Source organism: Gallus gallus, chromosome 9 (genome assembly GCF_016699485.2).
Source record: "Gallus gallus isolate bGalGal1 chromosome 9, bGalGal1.mat.broiler.GRCg7b, whole genome shotgun sequence".
NCBI lineage: Eukaryota > Metazoa > Chordata > Aves > Galliformes > Phasianidae > Gallus > Gallus gallus.
Window position 1 is genome coordinate 19,491,868 of NC_052540.1, and position 22,963 is coordinate 19,514,830.

At 40.9% G+C, this 22,963-nt stretch overlaps 2 protein-coding genes and 1 long non-coding RNA gene across 7 annotated transcripts in view; 1 reads left to right on the forward strand and 2 right to left on the reverse strand.

The window, feature by feature from the left end:
- Positions 1-16,557, reverse strand: SKIL (SKI like proto-oncogene). Of its 3 annotated transcripts, none has more exons than NM_205174.3 (8): positions 16,396-16,557; positions 15,727-16,028; positions 14,172-15,425; positions 11,410-11,507; positions 10,238-10,476; positions 9,777-10,018; positions 8,491-8,715; positions 1-5,214 (listed from the first exon to the last, which is right to left on the reverse strand). In NM_205174.3, the coding sequence occupies exons 3-8, from the start codon at positions 15,276-15,278 to the stop codon at positions 5,053-5,055; spliced, it is 2,073 nt and encodes a 690-aa protein (NP_990505.2). In that variant the 5' UTR covers positions 15,279-15,425; positions 15,727-16,028; positions 16,396-16,557; the 3' UTR covers positions 1-5,052. The 3 variants fall into 3 exon arrangements, with proteins under 3 accessions (NP_990505.2, XP_046754283.1, XP_046754284.1); XM_046898327.1 differs by having other exon boundaries at positions 16,384-16,485; XM_046898328.1 differs by having other exon boundaries at positions 16,277-16,485.
- Positions 15,760-21,537, forward strand: LOC121111521. The gene is made up of 2 exons (XR_005862463.2): positions 15,760-15,965; positions 17,959-21,537. It is a non-coding gene; the product is annotated as an uncharacterized LOC121111521 (long non-coding RNA).
- The window catches only part of PRKCI (protein kinase C iota), a 22,819-nt gene continuing 20,010 nt past the window's right edge, over positions 20,155-22,963 (reverse strand). For all 3 annotated transcript variants that reach the window (XM_046898438.1, NM_001031319.2, NM_001397423.1), the window contains one exon: positions 20,155-22,674. In XM_046898438.1, the coding sequence (XP_046754394.1) occupies positions 22,587-22,674 (88 nt within the window). In that variant the 3' untranslated portion in view covers positions 20,155-22,586. The remainder of the gene's footprint in view (positions 22,675-22,963) is intronic.

Here is a 22,963-nt window from a genome sequence, read left to right on the forward strand (position 1 = left end):
TTCCGATGGTACAGGTTTTATTTCTGAATCCACAATCTGTACACGTATTTACAAGGCATGAAAATGGATAACAGCACAAAATACAATTGAGGTATAAGCTAAGAGCACAGTATGTCATGTTTCAATAAATATAATTCAAAATTTGTAAACTAAGTGACCAGATAGATGCATTTTGTTTACTAAAACCATATAAAATATCTGTTAAATCTCACGTGAGGTAGAGGACAGTTTTGTGTGTCATGTAATGCAACCACAGCAACGCTAACAAATAAGACTGTACATCATTGGCAAAGTATTACAGAGTGCTGAAGGCGGCGATGGATCTCACAGGTTTGCTGTGCTTTGGAATAGCCACCGACTGCTGCCTTCAGCCCAGCACAGCGCTGTGTCGCTTTGCAGCCACCTTCTGTAATTCAAGACGGTCATACTGGCACGTCAACACCAATACACACTTTTGAGAGTGAGCATGAAAACAAAAAGAGATTCTACCAATCACAACGTAACCGCAACAAAATATCGCGGAGCGGCTCTGCGTGTCCGAGATCTATTTGAAATACAGAGTGACTGTGCTTTCCTTTAAGTGAGGTATCTGTATTTGAAGAAAACCTTAGAGAGTCAATTTGTATTGTTACGGAGGCAGTTTTCCAATAACAAAACTTCCATACCGTTTGTTTGCTGTGCTTGACCAAGTGCTTCACTCATTTTCCAAGCATTTCCCAACAGAACCACTAAGGCTGAACAAAACTGGTTTTCTCAACAGTGGAGACACACAATGAGCTCTCATGCCGTTTGTGAGCTGCAGCCGCTCACAGAAGCCAAAAATACCGATCTCTTTTTGGAATAGATACGCAACACACTGAACATCCTATAAGCTTTCTCTAATGAGAACACTGATGAGTACTTCTCGCATCGGAAATGAGCAAAACAAAAACGGAACCTTGCAGCTTACTGCAGCTTGCTGTTGACAGCTGAAATCAAACTGCTGGTAGATTTCAAGCACAGAATCACAGGTAGGTGGGATCATCTCTTCTGTCAACTTCACCGTATTATAGAAAACTGTTGTGTGGATTAATTACATGAATTAAGTGCAGAAAAAAAAAATACAAAGTCGTTATCTTTGCTGACAGTCAAAATATATGCTCTACAAACAAGTGAACTCAAAGAAGCTGACTGTGACAGCACGTCAAGGCCAGCTCCACAGCTAACGCTAGGAAAGTCTTCTGAATAGTCCATAGCATGGTACAGCTATCCAACCCCCCAGGATAAACCAAGAATGTATGAACAAACAGCTGTGGCTCCTAAAACATGGACCGAGCCACATTTCTTCGGGCCACCAGAAGCTCCACGCTCCCACTCAACTCTTCCTACTTCACTAATTGCATTATGCCTTCACTATATACAAATGATTTTACACCTAAGCTATTAATATCTTAAATACAGAATAAAATTAGTGGAAGAATGTGAAACAGAACCCACATTTATCTGAATTCCCGAGCTAAACGATATGCTTTACAAAAACTAAACCACAAGTTTGGAGATCTGAGATAACATCTCTTCCATCCAGGGTACTGTCAGACTGCCAAAGCTGCACGTTGTACTCTCGGAGTTCTTACATCTTCTTGCTCATCAGAGCACACAAAGCACGTGGAAGTTCCTTTTTGTTTTTCCAACTTATAGAAGCAAACAGATATTCACCCTGGATCCCAGTTCCAAAAGGTGCACACACAGCCAACTTCGTTTTCACTCCAGGTGCTCAACCAGGAAACTATTGAAACAGTGAACAATTCTAGGCTTTTTTTTTTTTCTCCTCTAAAGACTTAAAGCCACAACTGTGTGAGAAAGCAACTTTCTGCCTCAAAGATCAGCAAACGAAAGCTGAAGGCAAAACAAAGAGTAATGCATCAAACGAGCATGCCATGGCTCCAAGTAAGAACCCAATGACAGAACTGGTTTCTACCATTAAGTGTGTACTTAAGTGAGGGCCCTTAAGTGTTCATTGCAGGTTTCTATGTTAGGTTGTAAAATAAGCCACTCAATATAACAAGCATAAGGTAGTGAGAAAAGGTCAATGTAGATTTGTTCTAGAGCTACCAGCGTGTTATTTACAACTCACTCAAAGACTGAACACACAAAATCTATGGCACAGTTATGTTTACATTATTACTTAAAATCAGTATAAAATTAAGTCTACACATATGAAAATTATTTGTGTAAGTAACCTGAAAGTAATATTTAAGAATTCTAAGAGGATTACAATAATTTAAAACGCATTCTAACTTTAGATTCAATAAATGGAGTATTTACAAAGCTATTTTAAGGTCATTTTAACAGATGTTCAGTTAACTTTTTCAGCCAGATGTCTTACATGTATTAGGAAGCCTCACCCGCAGCTGGAGCTGCTAAAACTCTCTGCCAGCTGTTGCAGTTCTTGCAGAAGTGAAAACAGGAGTACAAACTATGGCTGCCAGCAGAGGCCGGTTGGCACGGTGGATGTGCAGGCTGGGGCAGGGGAAGCCCAGCGATAGAAGTACTGCACTGCAGCTGCCACAGGTTGAAGTCAACCAGAAGTGAAGTGGGAAATCTCAGAGCAAGGAAAGTTACATAGGCAGAACCTGAATAAAAACGGAATATACAGTACTCTAAGATCATAATCCCATGAGGATTCCATTTGTTTGACAGCTAAGCTACAAACACTGCAGTGAACCCATTACTTCAGCCATATTAAATGAATCTGGAGGGCCTTATCTACACCGACAACTGAAAAAGTTTGGTTCACAACACTGATACTGAAAAACAGCTAGAAACGATCAGATAACACCCCGAAGAAACCTTCTGGTTTCCCAGGATGGCATTTCCTGACTCGTCAATCTAGCCAATCCAGCCTTGAGCTCCAGCACCTCACATCACACTTCTACCAACACTGCTGCCTGCTCTCCCTATCGCCGCATTGCTGGTGGTCATTAAAATACAGCAATCTGTACATACACAAGCAGAATAATTTATACTCAGCACATTCACTTCCTTCCAAACCACCCTTATGCTGTAAAGACAGACTTCTTATTTATTTATTTGTTTGTTTGTTTTGTTTTTAAGCAATAATTTGGAGATGGAGTTGAAGAAGTGAAAAACATAATCTGGATCCTCTTTTCTGATCAACATTGCCAAATAAGTTTCATTTTTTTTTCATCTAATCTGCCCTAATCGGTGTAAATATGACACAGGGTCCATAAAGGAAATTATGCACTGCTATGAAAGAATCATTCTATGACTCCACAACATGTATCACCTCCTTTCTCACTCAGCTTAAAGATTTGTGCCATTTTCTATTTCTGTAAAAGAGAGACAAGAAAGAACTCAGTTTTCATTTTTACTAGTTCAGAATAAAAACTGATGCCAGTGGATTTTACTAGTGGTTTTATCCAGAATTAATCAACTTCTTTAAGAGAGTAATGAATCTAAGTACCCAAAAGAAACAAACAACAAACATAAGCTAGAGCACAGGTTAAAATAATGTAGTGGAATAACAGAACTACTAAGATAATTCTAGTCACAATCAGCCAACATCTGTCAGCTCTGTCAAACTTTTTGGAAAGAAGTGCAAAGCAGTACTTCTCCATCCAAATCTGTAGTCATGCACCGAATCTACCAGGAATCAGACTTCTGAAGTACTTGAGTAAATGCAATATATATACATAAAGTGGAAATTCTGTACAACGACACATTTCTAAATGTCAGAGCTCAACAAACATGCTATATTTCTTAATTCATGGTAACATTACCATGCCGTTCAAAAGTAGAAACGATCAAACTGATTTTCAAAGTGCCATATCTTAGAATTCTATTTTTCTAAGCAATTATCACAATGTCAGTTAAGGCCTGTTCTATGTATAGAAAGAAAAATTCACAAGTTAACAGGAAGCCTAAAGTGTAGAGGCTTCAGATACTAAGTAAACCAGTATTTTTTTTCTTTGTTTTCTTTTAATAAATATTACTTATCTTGGAAGCATTAGTATCTGAAAACCAGGCAAGCCATAGAATCCTACAAGTCTGTGCTGGAAGGGATGGTCGAAGATCATCTATCTGCAACCTCCGTGCCATGGGCAGGGACCAGATCAGGTTGCACAAAGCACCATCCAACCTCACTCTGAACACTTGCAATTATGAGGTACTCACCACTTCATTGGGCAACCTGCTCCAGGGCCTCATCATTAACTAAAAAATAAATACTACTCTCTTTCAATTTGAAATCACTGCCCCTTGTCCTGTACCTACCAGCCCTGGTAAACAGTCTCCTTTAATTGCTATATAGAAGAAAACAGAAACGGAGAATTCTTAGTTTTAGAATATTCCATTTTTGAATGTAATTTTTTCTTAATTTAAAACAACAACAAGAAAAAACCCCTAATGTTTTGTTCTTCCAGCATGGTGACCGAACACCAGCTCTAAAATTGTTTACTGAGTTGTCAAATAGCACACACCGAAAAGGTCAGCTTGACTTCACGTAACAGAATTATGGGAAAACTCATGCTTGTAAATCACTTCTGATAATCATCCATCTATCGTCATGGTGATTTTGAGAGTTACCTTACAGCTGCCTTTATACTTTCCCCACTTCAGGAACACAAAATTCTCACTGAAAACTGAACTACTTTTGGCCTTGAAGAAATTAAGATTTTTTTTTTAAGTACTTTTATAACCGGATGTGAAGTTGATAATAAAATAAAGATCACCAAATCTGTTTTAACAGACAATGTCAAAAGGTATAGGGTCCTCAAGGGCTGCATCAGAAATAAACAGAAACTGGTCACTCTAAATCAGAAGTTTTCATAGTTTGAGAAACACCAGTACAAATCAATGCAGACTTCCATTGGTTAGGAAAATCTAAAAATGCGTACCTATCTATTTTTTTATATATATGTATATCTTCATCTGCATTTGTATGGCAAATAGAAATCTGTAGAGAATACTTCTTATCGCACAGAAACTGCTTACAATTCATTAAAAAATGAAACACCCTGTTTGAAGGACACAGTCACGCTTGTTTTCCAATTTCTATTTTCCATTTCCATTTTTTGAAGATTTCAAGATCTGTAGCTTCAATTCTTTTATCATCATCTCTAACTTTTCCCTTGCCTCTCGTTCTTGTCTCAGTTCATCTTGAAGCTCCTGCCTATCTGCCTCTGCGTGGTCCAGTCTCTGTCTCAGTTCTGCTAGCTGTAAGATAGAGGAGAGAGATTTAATTTTAACAAACATATTTGTATAAGTCAGCCATTCAAAACCCCACTGCTAAGCATCCTATGGATCAGGTACAAATATTTCAGTAGTATTTATCAGCTCACTTTCCTATGGTTATCAACAACTACGCAGCTGCCTACTGCACCACTAGTAAATGACATCAATATGAAAAGTGGCATAAAGATAATACCACAGTAAAAAAAAAAAGCCAGAAGAGGCCCATTTTAAATACATATGAATTCCAGTGATGTGAACTGCTGCACCACACCAAAGTTAAAAATCTGTTAGGAAGACGGTGATGATGCCTGTATCAGATCTTTCACAAATCCCAGAATAAATTTTTCCATTATCCAAGTTAATTTCTCTCACCTGGCAAAACATTACTTCCTTACTTCAAAGGCTTAATCCATTTCTAGAACACACATAACCATCAGTACAGTTTTCTGATATTCTTTTTATCATAAATGAAAGTTAGGAGAAATGAGATTCAGAAGTTCTTGACCAGAACATCCTGTGCATTGATTTATGTGTATTCAAATAGAAACATCAACCCTCCCACGAGCTTTTCTGTGAAATGTTCTGTGTTTTAACACAGGAAAATAAACACGTTTTAATCTTTAGAGTACAGTAAATCTCAAACTTCCCTGGGCATGAGGAAGACTTGAGCAGACTAAATGACATCAGCTTCTGCTGAAAAGGGCGTTTCTCTTATAACACCAAATAGACCATTGTATAATGACTGAAGTAAAAACAGGAAGTCTTGTAACTTTTATGTCTGGAATAATGTAAAATACTGAAATGTTTTAACTTGAATTTCGTGCCATGTAACCCATCGAACTGAAACCACTGACCCATAAATACATCTATCTGTTTTTGCAGTTTAGTGGCAATGACGTATGATGGCTTGATTGAGATGTTATAACTCAAGGAAGAATTGAAGTAAAAAAAGATTCATAAAATGTATGGCAAACATTCTTTTTTATCTTCTGAAGAGTCCCACTACAGATTATGCAGTCAGTTTAGAAAACTTACTCATTAAAAAAAAAAAGTTCCACATTTAAATATGATTATATAGAGAGTAAGGCAAAGATTTTTGCATGAGATTGGCAAACCACTAACGACATCAAGAGAAGAGTGTTAATCCCACGTGTGATGTGTTCACTTGTTTGTGTTTAATTTATTGAAGCTGGACTTTCAGACTGTACCAAGTAACTACACAGTATAAAATCAGTGGTAAACCCCAATGATTCAGAACATTAGTCATCTTAGCTAAACCATTTACAAAATGGAATCATTAAAATAAAACCAAAAAACAGCTTAACAACCACTGCTCGTGTATGCATATAAATACCATACCCAGAATTAATAATAAGAAACTACTTTGAATTTATTAGGGTCAGTTCTTTCCTACCAACACTTCTTCACAATAAGATCTGGAAAACTCAGATGAATTTTTCAAGTGTGGCAAAGTTACTGCCAAGTTGCTTATATGTATACCACCACCAGTTACAACAGGAAGACGAAAGCCACTTATCTTCTCTACCATGGCTTTAAGTGGTTGTTTCTTACAAAAAGACCTCACTGAATCTAAAAAGTCCATCTGCACTTATGATGTTGGGCTTCCATCTAAATAATCACTACGGGTACATCTCACTGAGAAAGAAGACAGCTCATGACAGCAAAGAAAAGCAGAAGCACATAAAAACACTGCTGTTTGCTAACTGCTGTAAAATGTAGTGGGCAAAGGAACTACTGCGTTGATTCTACAGAAACATACTATTCAATGGATGTTCATCTTCATTTGTATCATGAGAAGTATTTAGGTAGTTTTTAGACAGCATGAGCCTATTAATGTGAATCTTCTGACTCCACTAGTTAGAAGCAGACTGGTGCAGCACAGCAATGCCCACTGCCTGCGTGTCACAACATGCAATACATACATCAGCATGTCTGTGGTGGAGCTTTTGTTTTCACCTATAAAGAAAGGCTTAAGTACTGGTTATACTGCCCTATTGTGATTGATGGGGTAAAGCAACAATTAAACTGGGTAAGTCAGTAAAGGAGCCGAAAAAGGGGGAACACCTCGTGCATCTTTCAGGCAGGCCTCCACAGAAGAACAAATGTTTACCGAAATTCAAAATCCTCTATTATTAATATCCTTTAATGTACAATGAAGGCTTTTCCCAGTCCACAGTTCTCAGAGAGGGCAACTGGCTTCAAGAAAACATCGCATTAAGGCTATTTTAAATGCAATATATACTGCTTGGGAAAAATAACTGTTGCCAGGACCTCTGTTTAACTCAGGTACATCTAACAACTGCTTGGAACCCACGGTCCAAAATGTACTGTAAGATGTGACAAATGGAGAAAAAGATTCCAATTATATGTTCCAAGTAGCTCTGCAGCACAACTAATAACAGGATAAACGTTCATGGAAGGAATGCATTTAGTATTCCAACATCAAAAGAAACAATCATCCAGACTCCTTGGAGAACAATCCGTAGTTTTTATCCTCTAAAGAAAGTATATACTATACAAGCCATATAAAACATGCTACACATGATCATCTTCATCAACTAGAACATGTTGTTACTTGCAGCAACAGGGCTTGTACCAGATGTTTGGTAAATCAGACCTTAGTCAGAGAGGATTACTTCTGGCAGCAAAGGCCAGGAATCTGTGGAGTGGGATGTCATTAAATTAAATTCATGAGAAGGATTTACGATGCTAGTCTCTGCCCTACTCCCTAAAAATACAAAAACCTGTCTCTCAAGTATAGCCTGTTTCTTATTTTGAGACTGTATGAACAGCAAATATACAAAACTGTAATCAAGTGACCATAAAGCTTAAGTTTTAGACTTTGTTTTAAAAGACTGTTTTCTGTGACACAGTACAATGTACTTCAACATATTTCTATAGCTAAAGCAATCATGCTTGGTTCTATACCATGGACAAGCCTATATACAGTAAACATTACTTGCTCTGAATAAGAATGTTATAATCCTTATGTTTAAGATTAATTATTTCATCAGTAATATCATAGAAATATCTGACAAAGAGAATCCTAACACCTGACAGGTGAAGTGTTTCTGTAAGCTACATTTTAGCTCTGTCTGTATCAAGGGACAGAGAAGTAAATATGCTATCATTGTGACTAAGATGGCGAAGACGAAACCTTACAGTGGATGAGCAATAACTTCATATTCTCTCATGCACTAAATACGATTTGGTTTGAAATAGACTTTCCCTTCTCACCTGTGCTGCATATTCTGCTTCCTTGTCCTTCTCTGAACTGGAGTCACAGGTACACTTCTGCTTCATCATTTGGTCCAATTTCTTCTCCAAGTCTCTCTGCTCAAAATAAAACTCTTCCATTCTTTGAGCGTGCTCAGTTTGCAAAGATTCAAGTTCTTTTTGCAAATTCTGCTGCTCTTCACTTAGTTCCTTCATAGCTTTAGAGTTGTTTAACATTTCCACTTCCTGTTAAGACAGATCAGGATCACATATACCTTGGTTCTAACACCAGAAAAGTGAAAAAACAATCCTGTAATTTAAATATGTAACTGGAAACAAAAACAATGAGGCAAAAAAGAGCACATTCATCTACTAGCAACAGTGGCCTGATAATGGAACTCATCTTCTTATCAATGGTGACATGCTGGATAAAGCATTCAATTCGATATAAAATATAACAACATTATCTATACTTTCAAGCACATGGAGCTTCCAGAAACTTCCCAGTGTCCAGCAGTGAACCTCAGAAACCACTGATTTACTAAAACATATTCTGAAAACAAAAGCAGTGTCTCAGCAGAAAACAGAATAAAAGTGTTTGGTTTCTCTTTCTGTTAACATTTTGATATTTGTCAAAGGGTCTTCATTATTTTTTTTACTTTTTAAATTACCTACAAGTTTTACCTCCGACAGCAGAACACTTTAAAAGTAGCAGTCCTGGGGCCTTACCTGAGATTGCTGATTCTGAACTTAATGTTAAAAAAAAAAAAAAAAAAAAAGGCTGGTGTACAAATATAAGCAGAAAAGGCAGTATCCACTTAATGCAGAAAACAGAAGTAATGCAAAATCACAAATGAACACCAGTTTCTAATCTCCTCCATAAAACTCCTAAAAAAAAGGTTCATCAAATAGAAACAGGAAGGTGCTATTCTTGCTACGCAGGGCTGTGGTAAGGCCAATTCCAATTCCAGCATCTTTAAAATCCTAAAAAGTGAGAAATTTCTAAAGGACTTAATCTGTATTTGCCAAAATATTTGTATTTTTGAAAAACATTCAGATAAAATGAAAGAAGGAGCTCCTTGAAGACAGTTGTTACAGACTGAAAAAATAACACCAACGATCAGCAGCCTCTAATCTAACAAACACACAGGATATTAGAGATTTAGTGTCTGGATTCAAGCTGGTGGAAAATTATTTTTGTGCTCCAGTGTTCTAAATGGAAGTCATCTGTGGGATGCTTCTAAAACCAAAAATCTAACATCAGTTTTCTGATGGCGAAATGAAGTGCATTCACACTGGCATCGTACCATTTGAAGCTGCTGCTTCCTCCGCAAAATAGTATTTAGTTTTTCTTGCTGTTTGATGTAGGTTTTCATTACTTCTTCCATGATCCTTCCCTTGTCGTCTTCACAACTGATGTCTTTCATGAGAGTGGGGGACAACGTTCTCCCATCATTACCTACTTCAACACATCTGGAGCCTCTAATGCTTTTGGAAGAAATACGTTCGGATCTTCCACCTCTTGCAGAATGAGCTGATACAAGGGGGTCTACAGATAAAAGGAGAACAGGGCATAATAAGCACAGAAAATCAGAGTAATAAAATACAAAGTAAACTGAAGATTAGGAAAAGGTCAGAAGAATTTTTGGACAACCAAAGTGATATGGATACGATCGCAAAATACCAGCTTGGTGTTGCTCTTCCCAAAGTTACATGCTTTAAAATTGAAGACTTCAGTGTAACTCTTTTTTATAGCTTATCTACTCACCTAAACGCTTATGCTGCTCCAGACCAGTTTTCAAGTCAATTTTCTCCTGTTCCTCAAGAGAAAGCTCTGGATAGGAGGCAGGTTTTTTGTGCTTTCCACTACTGAGCTTCTTCTCTGACATTCCAGATGAAGACTTAATTACTTCAGAAGCTTTGCCTGTTGTTTTTGTAACATCCTTGTATTGTGATGCAAGAGATACATTTGGGGCAACCACTTTATCACACATATAAAGGTAGTAACTGAAACAGTCGAACAGTAAAATTAAGGATGAAAATGTGCAACAAACAACAAATGAGAGTACTAAGTTTAATTTTACATGATTTTAAACAGCAAAATTTTCAATAAATGTAAGCTTATCCTTTTTATCTTTTTCCTATGCAAAAGGAGGCCACAAAAAAAAAGCTTATGCAAATGTGACTGATAAAAATACACACACATATATATATATATAAAGATCATATGAAGTCTTCTCTCAAATGCAAAGAGTGAAATTAGAATGCCACCAGATCCAGACTCTCTAACATTCTCATAATCCTCATATTAGCAATGGAGTATGGGAGAAGGGCTCAGCATAGTGGTAATGTGCATATTGCTTTTTAAGTAGCAGGGCTGGGCACTGACAGTGCCGGGCATACTTGGGATCAATCCTGGATCTTCTTTTCCACATATACTGACAAACATTGATGCAGAATACACAGTGTGTGCTACATTAAGGAAATGCACTCGACTTCTGAAACCTGGAAATTAACCAACAAGTCAGCTGCAGTTATCATTCCAGCATGGAATAAAGTCTTCAAACAGTTTTTGCAAGTCCTTATGTAAGGAAATGAAATTGCACTCGTGGTAAATAGGCCCTATGCAGCCTTTCACATACGTGCATTATGTTATAATAGGAAAATTAACTTCTGTCATTTCTAGCCTGAGAAGGGAAATTGTAATTACATTTCAATAGTATTTCCTCCTGAAGAACGCCCATATATCACAGCTTGAGTCTCACATCAAAAATTGCCCATCAGCAGTTCATTAATATTTACGCTAAGAAATGAATTACAAGTTAGGGTGCAATTATTTTTCATAGCAGTTCAGGTTGCAAATACATTTTTTTCAGCTGAAATTTATGTATTAAACTTACGTATGCAATGCTCATCATACTGCAAAGGAAACTCAGTTACCTGGGATGGAAGAAGGAGGGTGGCTGAGGATCAGCTTCTGCTTCCTGCTTTATAACAGGATACCACTGTGATAATTCTAGGCTCTGCTGGGAATCCACCTCAAGAAAAAGAAAAACCAAACAGTAATTTGAAGACAGGTTCACGTTAATGACATTTTAATAAACTGTTCTCAGTGGAATGGCACTTCCACCATTAACGCATACACACAAAGACAAACTGGGGTACTGGAAAATGCACAGACTTTGGCAGAGGTGCACGCTGATGCAAGCGACCGAAGTTTCTTCAATCACCAATTTCCCATTATGAGTAAAGCAGCAATGAAATTGAAAGAAAAGCTCCTCATAAACCTACACAAAAGCTCTGCTGAGCTCCCAGAGCTCTGCCAGAGGTGTGCCACCAGAGACTGAGGGAAACAGAAAGCAGAAACAGGATTCCAAAAAAGGTTGTATCACCCTCTGGTAATTAAGCATCCACACGTCTGAGTATGCACTTGTCAGATACTTCGCTACAAAATGAAATGTGTGAGTAAAAAGCAACCATTACTGGTGTTACAGAAACACAGCTGGGCAAGGTCACTGCAGTAAGCTAACAACCCTCTGCAGTAAGGAACAGAAGTACCTCAGGTGCATCAGAACACATCATCTTAAAGCACGCCGTATTTGGAGAGCAATCCTCTTCCTGTTTGTCTCAAGAACCATTTGCAAAATTAAATTTTAGTCAAAGTTACTGCTGATGCTTATTGTTCTGCTACAAAGTTACTGTTATTTTCAAGTGAAAGGTGTCTGGTCCCATCTACAAGACTCGTAGCTGAAAAACTGATTCCTAATTTCATCATACTAAAATAGTCTTGGAACTGGGGAGATGTCTACACCCACTGAAACCTCAGAAACATGCATGTAAGTGGGTTTTCCCCCAGTGTGATTAGCTGACCCCATGCAGCAGCCACAAAAAGTCCATATTCACACACCCAGAAACAGGCTGTCACAGAAGCTCACCTCTGGCAGTCAGGAGTCTGAAGTCACAGCATCATGGCCTGTATCAGATGTCATTGACCACAACAGAGAGTCAATCCCATCTACATTATTCTGGCCAAAACGTCAAGCCTGCTATATTCAAAGTCTAGCAATTCGACTGCAATGTAACTCCACCCATGCAATTCCTCAAATCAGCTCCAAGAGGAACAGAAAGGAGAGAAGACACAAGGAAGCTAAGCTCCAAAACAGTGAGTTCATATCAAACCCTTCCCCACCATTTTATCTTCACTCAAGTTTTCAGTTTTTCTTTCATTCTCATTTCATATGCTTCTTAATAATAAGAACAACTACACAGGTCTGTAATGGAAGAATCCAGAAAGGGTTTTTGTATATCATTTGTACCAGTCCAGTCTAAATGACTGCTGCTGTGAACTTCAGCTGTTTTTTCATCTGACTACAGGAAACCGAAATCGTGGTCAGAAGTCTGCTAACATGAAACAGGAAGCAGCCCTCTGTAGTCACACCTAGAACACTATTTGCAGCGATGCCACAGTTCATTACCTGTACTGGCACTGCAAGGATGAAGACTGTCATGATAGTGAAGTCTGCTTGCCGTGAGCTTACCTGCACCTCCAGCTGACTCAGCATGTGCAAGAATGCCACACAGCAGACTTCTGTGGAAATTTTCTGATAAAATCCCTTACAGCAGAGTGGCACAACTGTAACAATAGCTGTGACTGCAACAAGCCTTTCTGTAACGCTAAGCCTTCAGAGCTGTGCTGGAAGGTGTCATCTCACCACACACCTTTCTGGGCTCACCTGCATGGACTGCTTTGAAATCCAAGACAAAACATCCAACAGGTGAACCAAAAAAGTTTTAAGTTTAGATTATACTCAATAAAACTGCATATTCTTTGAATGCAAACATCTATGTTGCCATTACCTACACGTTCCCTCATTTAACTAGCTAGCTGCTCTGTTTGCTCCCTACCAGCACTCCTCTTGAAAAGCCTATTCCTTGCACATAACATGATTATTTCCCCAGCAACATCCAACATTTATCTGGCATTTATTATTTAAATTAGAAGCCCTCTGAAGAAAAAATAAGCTCTGTATTTTTGAGCTGCACTGCAGACTTGCAGCAGTATTTTAGGAAAAAATACTATGTCTATTATTAACCATTGTCAAGATACCGTCCTACAGCTCTTTACTTGGACTGCTTCAGAACTCCTCTCTTTTGGCATGTTTCTCCACATAATTCGTTTAAACAGAAAGCTACTGCTGAACAAGCAGGCTTTGGGCTTCTAACAGGAGCTCATCAATGCGCCCTTACCCACACAGAAAGCCATGAGATGGATGGCTGGCAGGCCAGGCCATACACCACGTGTGTCTGTGCTGGCATGAATGAGACAATTAAAAAACCAATTGGTAACACTCGATTTTCAAGCTCCTTTCTGCTTTGTTCAGCTGCTGCAGCACATACCGCATAAAACACATAAAAAGATTTCCAAATTAATCCTGACTTTCCAGAGACTGCTTACTTTAAAACAGAACAAGAACCAACAAAACCAAACCACCTTGAACGAAGTTACTTAGAGCCCAAGGAGAAAAGAAATCACTATGCCTTTTCATCAAAAATGTATTTCCATGGTGAAGCTCCCTCATGAAATTCATTTAGGCTTGGCTTGACAAGCATTCCCATTTACAAGAGGCAAGCACTGTGCTTCCAAAAGGACAATGTATGTGCAGGCAGAGATTGAGGAGTTCTACAGGAGTAGGTGAACTTACTTTTGATCGAGTTCTTTTCTGATTTTTCTCACTAAATTTCTCCTTCATTTCCTCCAAGAGATGCTTCAGTTCCCGCTCCTCCGACGTTCCCAGGTATTTTTGGTTAATATGAAGGTAGCAGTGCCACTTGGCTGACTCAAACCCCCAGTGGCAGGTCCTCTTGTCGGGGGATCGATGTGAATGCATCACGAAGGTCTGGGGTGAGAACATCCCGTAGCACTCCAGACACTGTATACAGGGGTCGTCCGGCGCAAGGTAGAACTGAGGTGCAAACAAACCCTGGCACTTGCCCAGGCATTCGTGCTCTACTTCAAAGGCACTGCCAGTCTCCTTCAGTTGGGCCAACGTGTTCTTACCAGGGAGAAAGCCACCATTTTGAGGAAAAGTGCGAGGACGTAGTAAAGCATTGCATAGTCTCTGAGCATCAGTCAGTGTAATTAGCCCGCAGGACGGAGCATTAAATGGAAGAATTCCCAAAACCTTCAGAATATGAAGCTGGTCGGAAGTGCACCTGGAGCAGTATATGTACAGTTCGTCACACACTGTATTAATCTGTTGCAAAGAAAAGTCTCGAAGAACTGAATTCAACACCTGAGGCAGGCAGAGTCTTTTTTCTCCTCCAACTTTAAAGCAAGAGATGGATTCCCCCTCCAGTACAGTCTGAGTGAGCTCTGTGGAGCTGTCGGGAGGAATGAGCAGCGGAGCAGACAGGATTTGTGGTGATGGAAGAGGCAAGAAGACAGTGGGTGACATGCTTTCCTGGGAATAGCGAGCTGAGAAAGCTGCTGGTCCACCCAGCGAGCTCTGGCTGCTCAAGTGGAATTGTGCCAACGTGTGTTTCAGACCTGGATTTAAATTCAAAGGCTCAGAGACTGAAGAACTGTTTGGCTTGGCACTCTCCCCGTCAGCCTCCACAGAAGTTTCGTCATATTCGTCCAAGTTTTCCTTCTTTATTGTTGGCAGTTTATTTATTACAACCTGTACCGGGCTATTTACGTGCATTTCTGTCATCAGCTTTTTCAGTGGGGGGCTCCCATCCTCCTGCATCCCACTCCTCTTTTGCTCTGAAACGAGCCCTAGAGGGAAATTTGCTTGTGGGCTTTCCATCGTTGAACACAGGGCTTCAGTTAATTGCAGTCCCGAGCCAACATTTTCCTGCTTGCTTAGACAAAAAACGACTTGAGGTGATCTTGACTACCGCAGGCACACCCCGGTGTGCGCCCCACTTAATTCCTCAGCCTCCGACAGCAAAACCTGCAACCCATTTTGAATACAATACAAATTAAGTCTGCAGAGGTCAAACCATTTTTCCTCCTAGTTCTACAACCATTTGTTCATCTGTCTCTTATAAAGAACCGCCGTGATTTGTACATACACAGATGCCCCACACGCTCCCCCCAGTCACACAGCAGCGCTTCACGAACAAACGAGGTGCTGAGGAACCTCCGTTGGCGGCCACTTTTTTTCTTTCAGAAACAGACGGCCGTAGAAGTAAGCCTGAACTTCGCTATTACAGTATAAAGGCGCTCGCAGCTCCGTCCGATCCCGAACGTACCTGGAGCCACGCGGAAATCCCGCTCGGCACTTTCAGTTCCTGGAGATGGAGCCCGATCTTTGGGGCCTGCTTTATTGTGCTGCCAACTTCGGGATCTCGCCGCCGCCGCCCGCGGAGCGCCGGCAGCTCGAAGACAAACCCGAGCCGAGCGCCGCCAGCGCCGGGCGTCCCCGCGGAGTCACCTTTGGCACAGATGTCACCGCTGCGTGTCACAATTCTCCCACCCCGAGTTACGAGCGGTAAGACCGAGGCCGCGGGCCGGATTCCCCCGCGGTGCGTCGCGCTGTCAATCCGCGCAGAGCCTGCGAACAGCGAACGGGGTCACGGCGAGCCCCGGGCGCGGGGAATGCCCGCGGGGAGCGCCGCGTGGAGCCCCGCCCGCGCCGGCCCTGCCCCCGGCCCGCCGCCCCCCCAAGCCCTTCCCGGAAGGGCGCGGGACTCCGCTCCCCGCCGCCGCTCCGTGACTCACCTCAGAGCCGGGCGGCTGGCGGGCAGCGCTCCCCCCGCTCCTCCCCCCCCCCCCCGCCTCCGGGCTCCCTCACTCCCTCACCCGCCGCGCCGCCGCCGCCGCCGCCGCTCCCTCCCCCCGGGCACGGCGCGCCCCTCCCCCGGCCGCCGCCATCCCCTCCCTCGGGCGCTGCCTCCCCTCACCCTCACCCTCTCGCTCACCCCCCCGGCTCTCCTCACTCGGCGCCGCGGGGGCTCCGGCGCCCCGGGAGCGGAACAGGCGCCGCGCACGCACCGCCCACCCGTGACCTCACTGCGGAGACGGCGGCGGCGGAGACGGAGACGACGGCGGAGACGGCGGCGCGCGGGCACGAACCCGCCGGCGGCGCGCACCCCCCCCGCCGCCCTCAGCCGCCGCCGCCGCCGCAGCTCCGCCCACTGTCTGGGGCAGCGGCGGGAGCGGCCGCCCTTCCCCCGCCGCCTCACGGCGCTGAGGAGAGCCCCGCGCCGCGCGGCTCCGCAGGGAGCGCCGCACGCGACGCAGTAAAGCGCGCTAACGCACAATAAATCGCACTGAGATGCAAGAAAGCACAATAAAATGCGACAAAACGCAACAGATAAACACGTAGCTATTTAAAGGGCCGGTCGGGCCCTGCGTTCGGCCCCGCCGCTTCCCCTCAGCCCACGCCGCCCCCGAGGGCCCCAGCGCGGCACGGGACGGCAGCCGCGCTCCGCCGGGGCCCGCCGGGCTCAGAGGGGGCATCCGAACGCGGCACCCCGCGTACAGAAAGAACCGCAATGTTCTTCTCACGTATTAAAAGCTACGCGCAGTGCTCATGCCCCGATACACAAAGCACTGCCTTCTCCCTCACACGGCCCTGGGTCTGAAACGATTTGTTTGCAGGTTTTGCCTTTGAGGTTAACCTTGGAAGTTAGTCCCTACCTGCAGGTGTTACCTCAGCATACGTGCACAGCAGCTGGGGTGGGCTGGGGGACCCCTGGTGCTTTCTATGGCGAAAATAATACACTGCTGACCGTATAAAGAGGAGAACAGGGTTTAGAATAACTCTATAAGCAGCTGTGTCCAGGCTTTTAACTGTAACCATAAAAGCAATAACAGTTATATTTGTTTTTTAGAGCTCAGAGAAAAGCATTTGACCCTTCTATTATTAAAGAATTTGGGTAGAGATGAAGGAACCATAAATCTGAAATAGAGCATGACCTCAATTTTTATATTCAGTGGAAGGCACCACCGTAACGGGGATCACGGCTTTCCTGCTGCCATGTTGCAGGAGCCCCAGGCTAACACAAGGCTCCTCCACAGAACAAAGGGGTACTGAAAACAAACCTTAACTTTGTTGCAGGAGGTAAAACTCCAGGTTACTTGGAATTAAGCGTGCTTTCTCTTGGCAATACTTCAAGGAGCTATTTCATATAATGCCTGTAGAAAGACACAGCTTCCCTTTTCACGGCTACAGAAAATAGAAAAGGAAGGGAAGGCATAAATTCCTTCCACTCCACGTAGGCCAAAGAAAAGATAAATGCTTCCCAAAACCCGAAACCAACATTTAATCACAGGGAAGAATAAAATTATTGGAGAAATTAATTTTCTTCCCTTTAATACCCTACTATTTGGCCTCTTCCATCCTCATTTTATTTCTGTGTTTTTATTGTAAATCACTAAAGATTGACTCAGCCCTTCCTTAGGGAGCATTTATCATAATAGCTATTACCATTATGGCAAGTGCATTTTTCCTTACTTACATTTACCCTACTGCTTTCTAGATCCTTTTGCCGGAGTTAGTCTGCGTAACTCATTTGAAGCAGCAGAACCACAGCTGAACCCTTTACATCTCAAACCACCACCCTCTGTGCATTATGTGAGTTACGTGAACTGGGAGACCATCAGGACTGATGCCTCTGCACTTTCCAGCCACTTGAGATGCACTGCAAGTAAGGTTTGTGCTTCTAAGGCAATTTCATGACGTTGGACCATAAACCTGCTCCTGGCTCATCTCTGAATCTGACTGCACCTGAACTAATTTAGCAGCACGCAGTCATTGATAAACACTGGTCATTCCACCTTGGCAGAGAAAATGCAAACGTGCATTTCTGTTTGCTTTCAATTGTCTTTAAGTTCTGTTCAATTCTTTTTTTTTCTTCTGCAATAAAATGTTTGAGGGTGGGTGGAAAAGTAAGCATGTCTGTGAAGAACATTTCCTCCTATCCCCTGCACTTATTCACAAAGCATATACAAGCTGAAGGGATACAACAATATAGCACAAATAACAGGAAAATCTACCAGTTTCACGGACCAGCTGCAATTGTTCAGACATTCTGGATGTTCCTGTCTTCTCTAGGCTCTAGAATTTAGGGTCTGATCATAGAAATTATCTGCAAATGCCAATCACTGAGATATGCTACATCATATTTCCATTTCAAATGGACATGCAAGACTTATAACATCATAGCTAGAACGATCTATGGATGTAAAGGCAGCAACATACGTAGGTGGATATTACATCTTCTATTAGTCCTACTGATGTCATGGAAGCTTACGAATTCAGTATCGTTATTTAATTTGTGTTTTAAAAAGTTCTGCTCATTTTCCATTTCAAGCTGCAAACCACTGTGGTAACCACTGTGCTGTAATAATAATGCTGCTATAGAGCTACAGTAATTAGGCAATACAAGCCAAAGTTTGTAGGTAGAAGATGGTCCAAAAGCTGTTAACTCCACCTACCACTTTTACAGCAGACCAAGCAAAGCAGTTCCAAAAGGTACTGCGTAACTGAAACCTGCATTACAGACCCTTGTGTAACAAACTGCAATAAAAAAGCAGGATCCCTCCTATGCTATGATTTCCCTTCTGAATTGTCAAATTACTTGGAAACTTACAAAATTAACTTTTAAGGCAGTCTTAAAACGTAACTCACAAACAGCACCTTTGCTAAGTATGTTTTAAAAAAAGAAAGCCCCCAAAAAACTATCCCTGGTCTCCTCTCACATATACCTTTAGGTTGTGCAGGCCACTCTTGGCTGCCTCTTGGTTTGATACCTCTTCCACTCACACACTAGGAAGAAGAGTGAGACATATTAATCTGTATTTCTAAGTGCAGATAAATCCTTTCAACAACTGCATCACAAGTAGAAAAGAACAAAAAAAACACTGAAACTCACTAACTGAACAGTTCAAGAAAAATACAAGATGTGGTGAAATTCCCTTCTTTTGAAAGAGCCTCCAACCCCCAAATCCCTCTTTTCAGGAAAACACCATAATAATTTCAGCTACATTTCTTGCTTAAACTGCTTACTATGTCACTTATGAAGTCAGGATGTATATTTTGCATTTTCCAAGGACACAGAGATGGTGCAAGCTCCTAACTTCTTTTATAGAGCATCTTTAACATAAACAATTGCTCAGACTGAGCAGAGAGCAGTTGGCCACCAAATTGAACAGAAACAAGAAGCGTGCGTGGGGGGAGGTCAAGCATTTAAGATATGCAACCATCTGTAGCACTTGTCTAGGACTGCTGATACATACTGTTAATAACAAGCCAGACTGCAAGAGGAAATGTCTTTTAAAATACGGATACACAGATCTTAAAATACAGATATATTAAAATCCTGCATCTGTAACAGGGTATGAGGTTAAGTACCCCGGCCCTCCAGTTGGAGTCCTGAGAGAGCATGATGGGGGGAGTCATGAAAGAAACAAAAGAAACTGTGCAAAGTAAATGCAATGGATGAGAGAACTGCTGCAAACCACAAATTCCCAGCAGCTGCAGGGATAGCACAGGAGCTCCAACTGAAAGATATCCTCAGTTAAACATGCTGGAATTGCATTTTAAATTGTTTTTGTGAAGGTTGTTGTTGTACTCCCTCCCTGGATGCTTAAGGGTCATATGAAGATACCAAACAAATCCCAGTGTTTTGTACTAGGGTTTTTTTTTTTGTTTTTTGAGATTAATATACACAGCATCCTAATACAAATGTTTTATTTAAAGTAAAAATTGTGCACAAATAAAGAGAATGATTACACAACAATGTTCAAGACTATATTCCATACGAAACAAGAAAGTAGTAGAGACAATATGAACGAGCAGAGCACCCATAAGAATCTAACTCACATACAAAAGGGTCAGCTCCACATAAATACATCACACTTCTGATGCAGACACTTTCTTCAAAATTCAAAGCCTACCCAACTGTTTACATGCCATATCCCTTCTGAATACTTATGGAAGTTGCTATTACACTCCACAATGAAAAATAACTTAATTTCATGGCACTTAGGAGAAAATTAAAGTTTAACAATGGACTTACAGTCATTAAAGATATTTATCTCAGTGGCAATAGTTAGATGCGTAAATAGAAAAAGTATATTTTCTGTGACATCATCTATAAAAAGTTTTGCTTTGAGCACAAAAGACAGTGCTCTTCTGTGATCAACAGCAGAAATGCCCTTCCCTACGTAAAGCTATTTTGCTTGATATTGTACATGAAATTAAGGAACTGTACAGAGAAGGCTTTTCTTGCTTGCTTTAAGTAACTTCAAATTTACTACCAATTAAGTTCCAACTAGTCACATGAGTGTCAAACACTTAAATTTATAACTGGCTGCAAGCAGTTTCATTTCACATGAAATAACAGTGTTGAAGTTATTAGCTGCTCTTTAAAAGTAGATTTACTCTGATATTTTACCTTGGAAAGTGTACAACTTGAAGCCAAGAGAACCCAACTTTTAACAGTGCAGAAGTTTAATGCTTCCCTGGAATGGAGGTCCCTCCAATTAGTTCCCAGTTTTAAAAATTCAGCCCAGTATTTTGGTTCCTACTCATGATGCAAAGAAAAGTACATACTAAATACCACACCATGAACTACTGTGCTTGTGCAGTCTCTCCCCTTGAAGCTAACATATAAAGTGAGAAAAACATACACTGGAAGAGTCATGCTACGAATTTACCGTTTTACCACACAAGGATTTTCACAGGGACACTGACTAAACAGAAAGCTTACTAAAAGCTTCAGATAAGGTTTGCTAACTTGTGTTCACAGACACTTAAATCTGCTTTAAGTAACACTAAGTTGCCTTACATCTCTTATTTATATAAATACAGATTCTTTTCTTCAATGTCTTTTAATCCCTTTTCCCCAAAAATAAACATTAAGAAGTGGTACATTTGGCATTTCTTCAGCCTAAGACATTCAAAGCTATCTCCCAAATATTAAAAATAAGAGTTAGCTGTGCTGTATATTACACTGTTTGCTAACATGAAATGTAATAATCACACCTCCTGAAAGTCCCAGTTTGAACAGTTCTGTTTATTCTAATTGCTTTACTATTAGCTTTGAGTCTACTACCAACACTAAAGGTTTGTTTGCTACTACAAATTACTACTTATAAATGAAAAAATTAAGGGAGTCATTGCGGACAGCACCTATTTTTTTTCTAGATGTGCTTTTTCCACTGGCAACGTGGAATGCATTTCCATCAGTATGGCAGTAAGATTTAATAATAATAATAATAAAAGAAAAAATGGTAAAACAATGCCCTTACGTAGGCCACAGCTGTAACGTATGCAGTTCTGATACAGTAAGAACAGAAGTTGTAAAAGTAATAAATAATAGTATGAGATCCTAACATTCGTCAGTTTTAGCTGCCCATTCCTGCTAAATTGCACTCTGCAGATTTTAATTTTTAAAAGTATTCACTGAATTCCACTTATACCATGCACAGCCCTCACTGAAAGGGACAGGCTCAGAAAGGCACTCTGTATCAGACTGTGTACACTTCCCCGTGTCATTTCAGAGTGAAGTCTGACTCTAATACTGAGTTAAACACTACCTTTAGGATGGATCAACTTACCTTATGAGAATAGCCAATTCTTGACCTATTCTGCTTTCCTCACTGTCACTTAAATCTGAAGGGTAATAATATAGCTGTAACTTCTATATCTAAGGAGAACAAGGAAATCATATTTAGATTTAAAACTACAAGTCATGAGATCTTACTTGTCTCTCTGGAATAGTAGAATTCCTTTAGTGATATTTCATTATGTCCTCTGATGCAATTTGTATTCTCAAAGTAGTAAAACAACTTTCCTTTATCAGAAGGCTGTATTGGCAGGTTATACAGCCAGATCCCATTGTTCACTCAGGAACCCCAGAGACCAACTTCAAGTTTGGCAAGACTTCTTGAAAATTTACATTTTATATATTCTGGCAGTCCAAGGTTCAGCATAACTGCCCCAGGCGTTAATTGATACAAGAAGAAAATGTGAGTAATTCACACTCGGTGGCAATGGTATGATGATTAGTTACTCATTTTATGCTAGTGCATCCAAATGAAGAGATCTTTATCCAAGCAGAAAAAGCAGAGTAACAACTGGCACAGTCCAGAAATGGAGAATTCAGACGCATTCCTCAGCTGACATCAAAAGAGGATTTATGTATTCAAAGCCTTCAAATTCAGACTGGTCAATCTTCTTCACAATATCGCTATTAAGATTAAAAACAGTTGTTAGTTTAGCAAAATTCAAAGTCAGTAGTATCAGCTGACAGTTTATTTTAACATTGAGACCTGTACAATAGACCACAATTGAAAACATTCCCTTCTCTCTTTTGCGCCTCCCTTTCCTTACAGTTGATACTGTTTTCTTCTAGGCCCTGTAACAGTAGCAAATACACCACCTCTGAGTAGCACCAATTTCGCAGCTCACAAGTAGGAGTTCTCCCACAAAACACTTCTAAAGCTTTTCCAAAACATCCAGTTTTTACAAGGAACTGA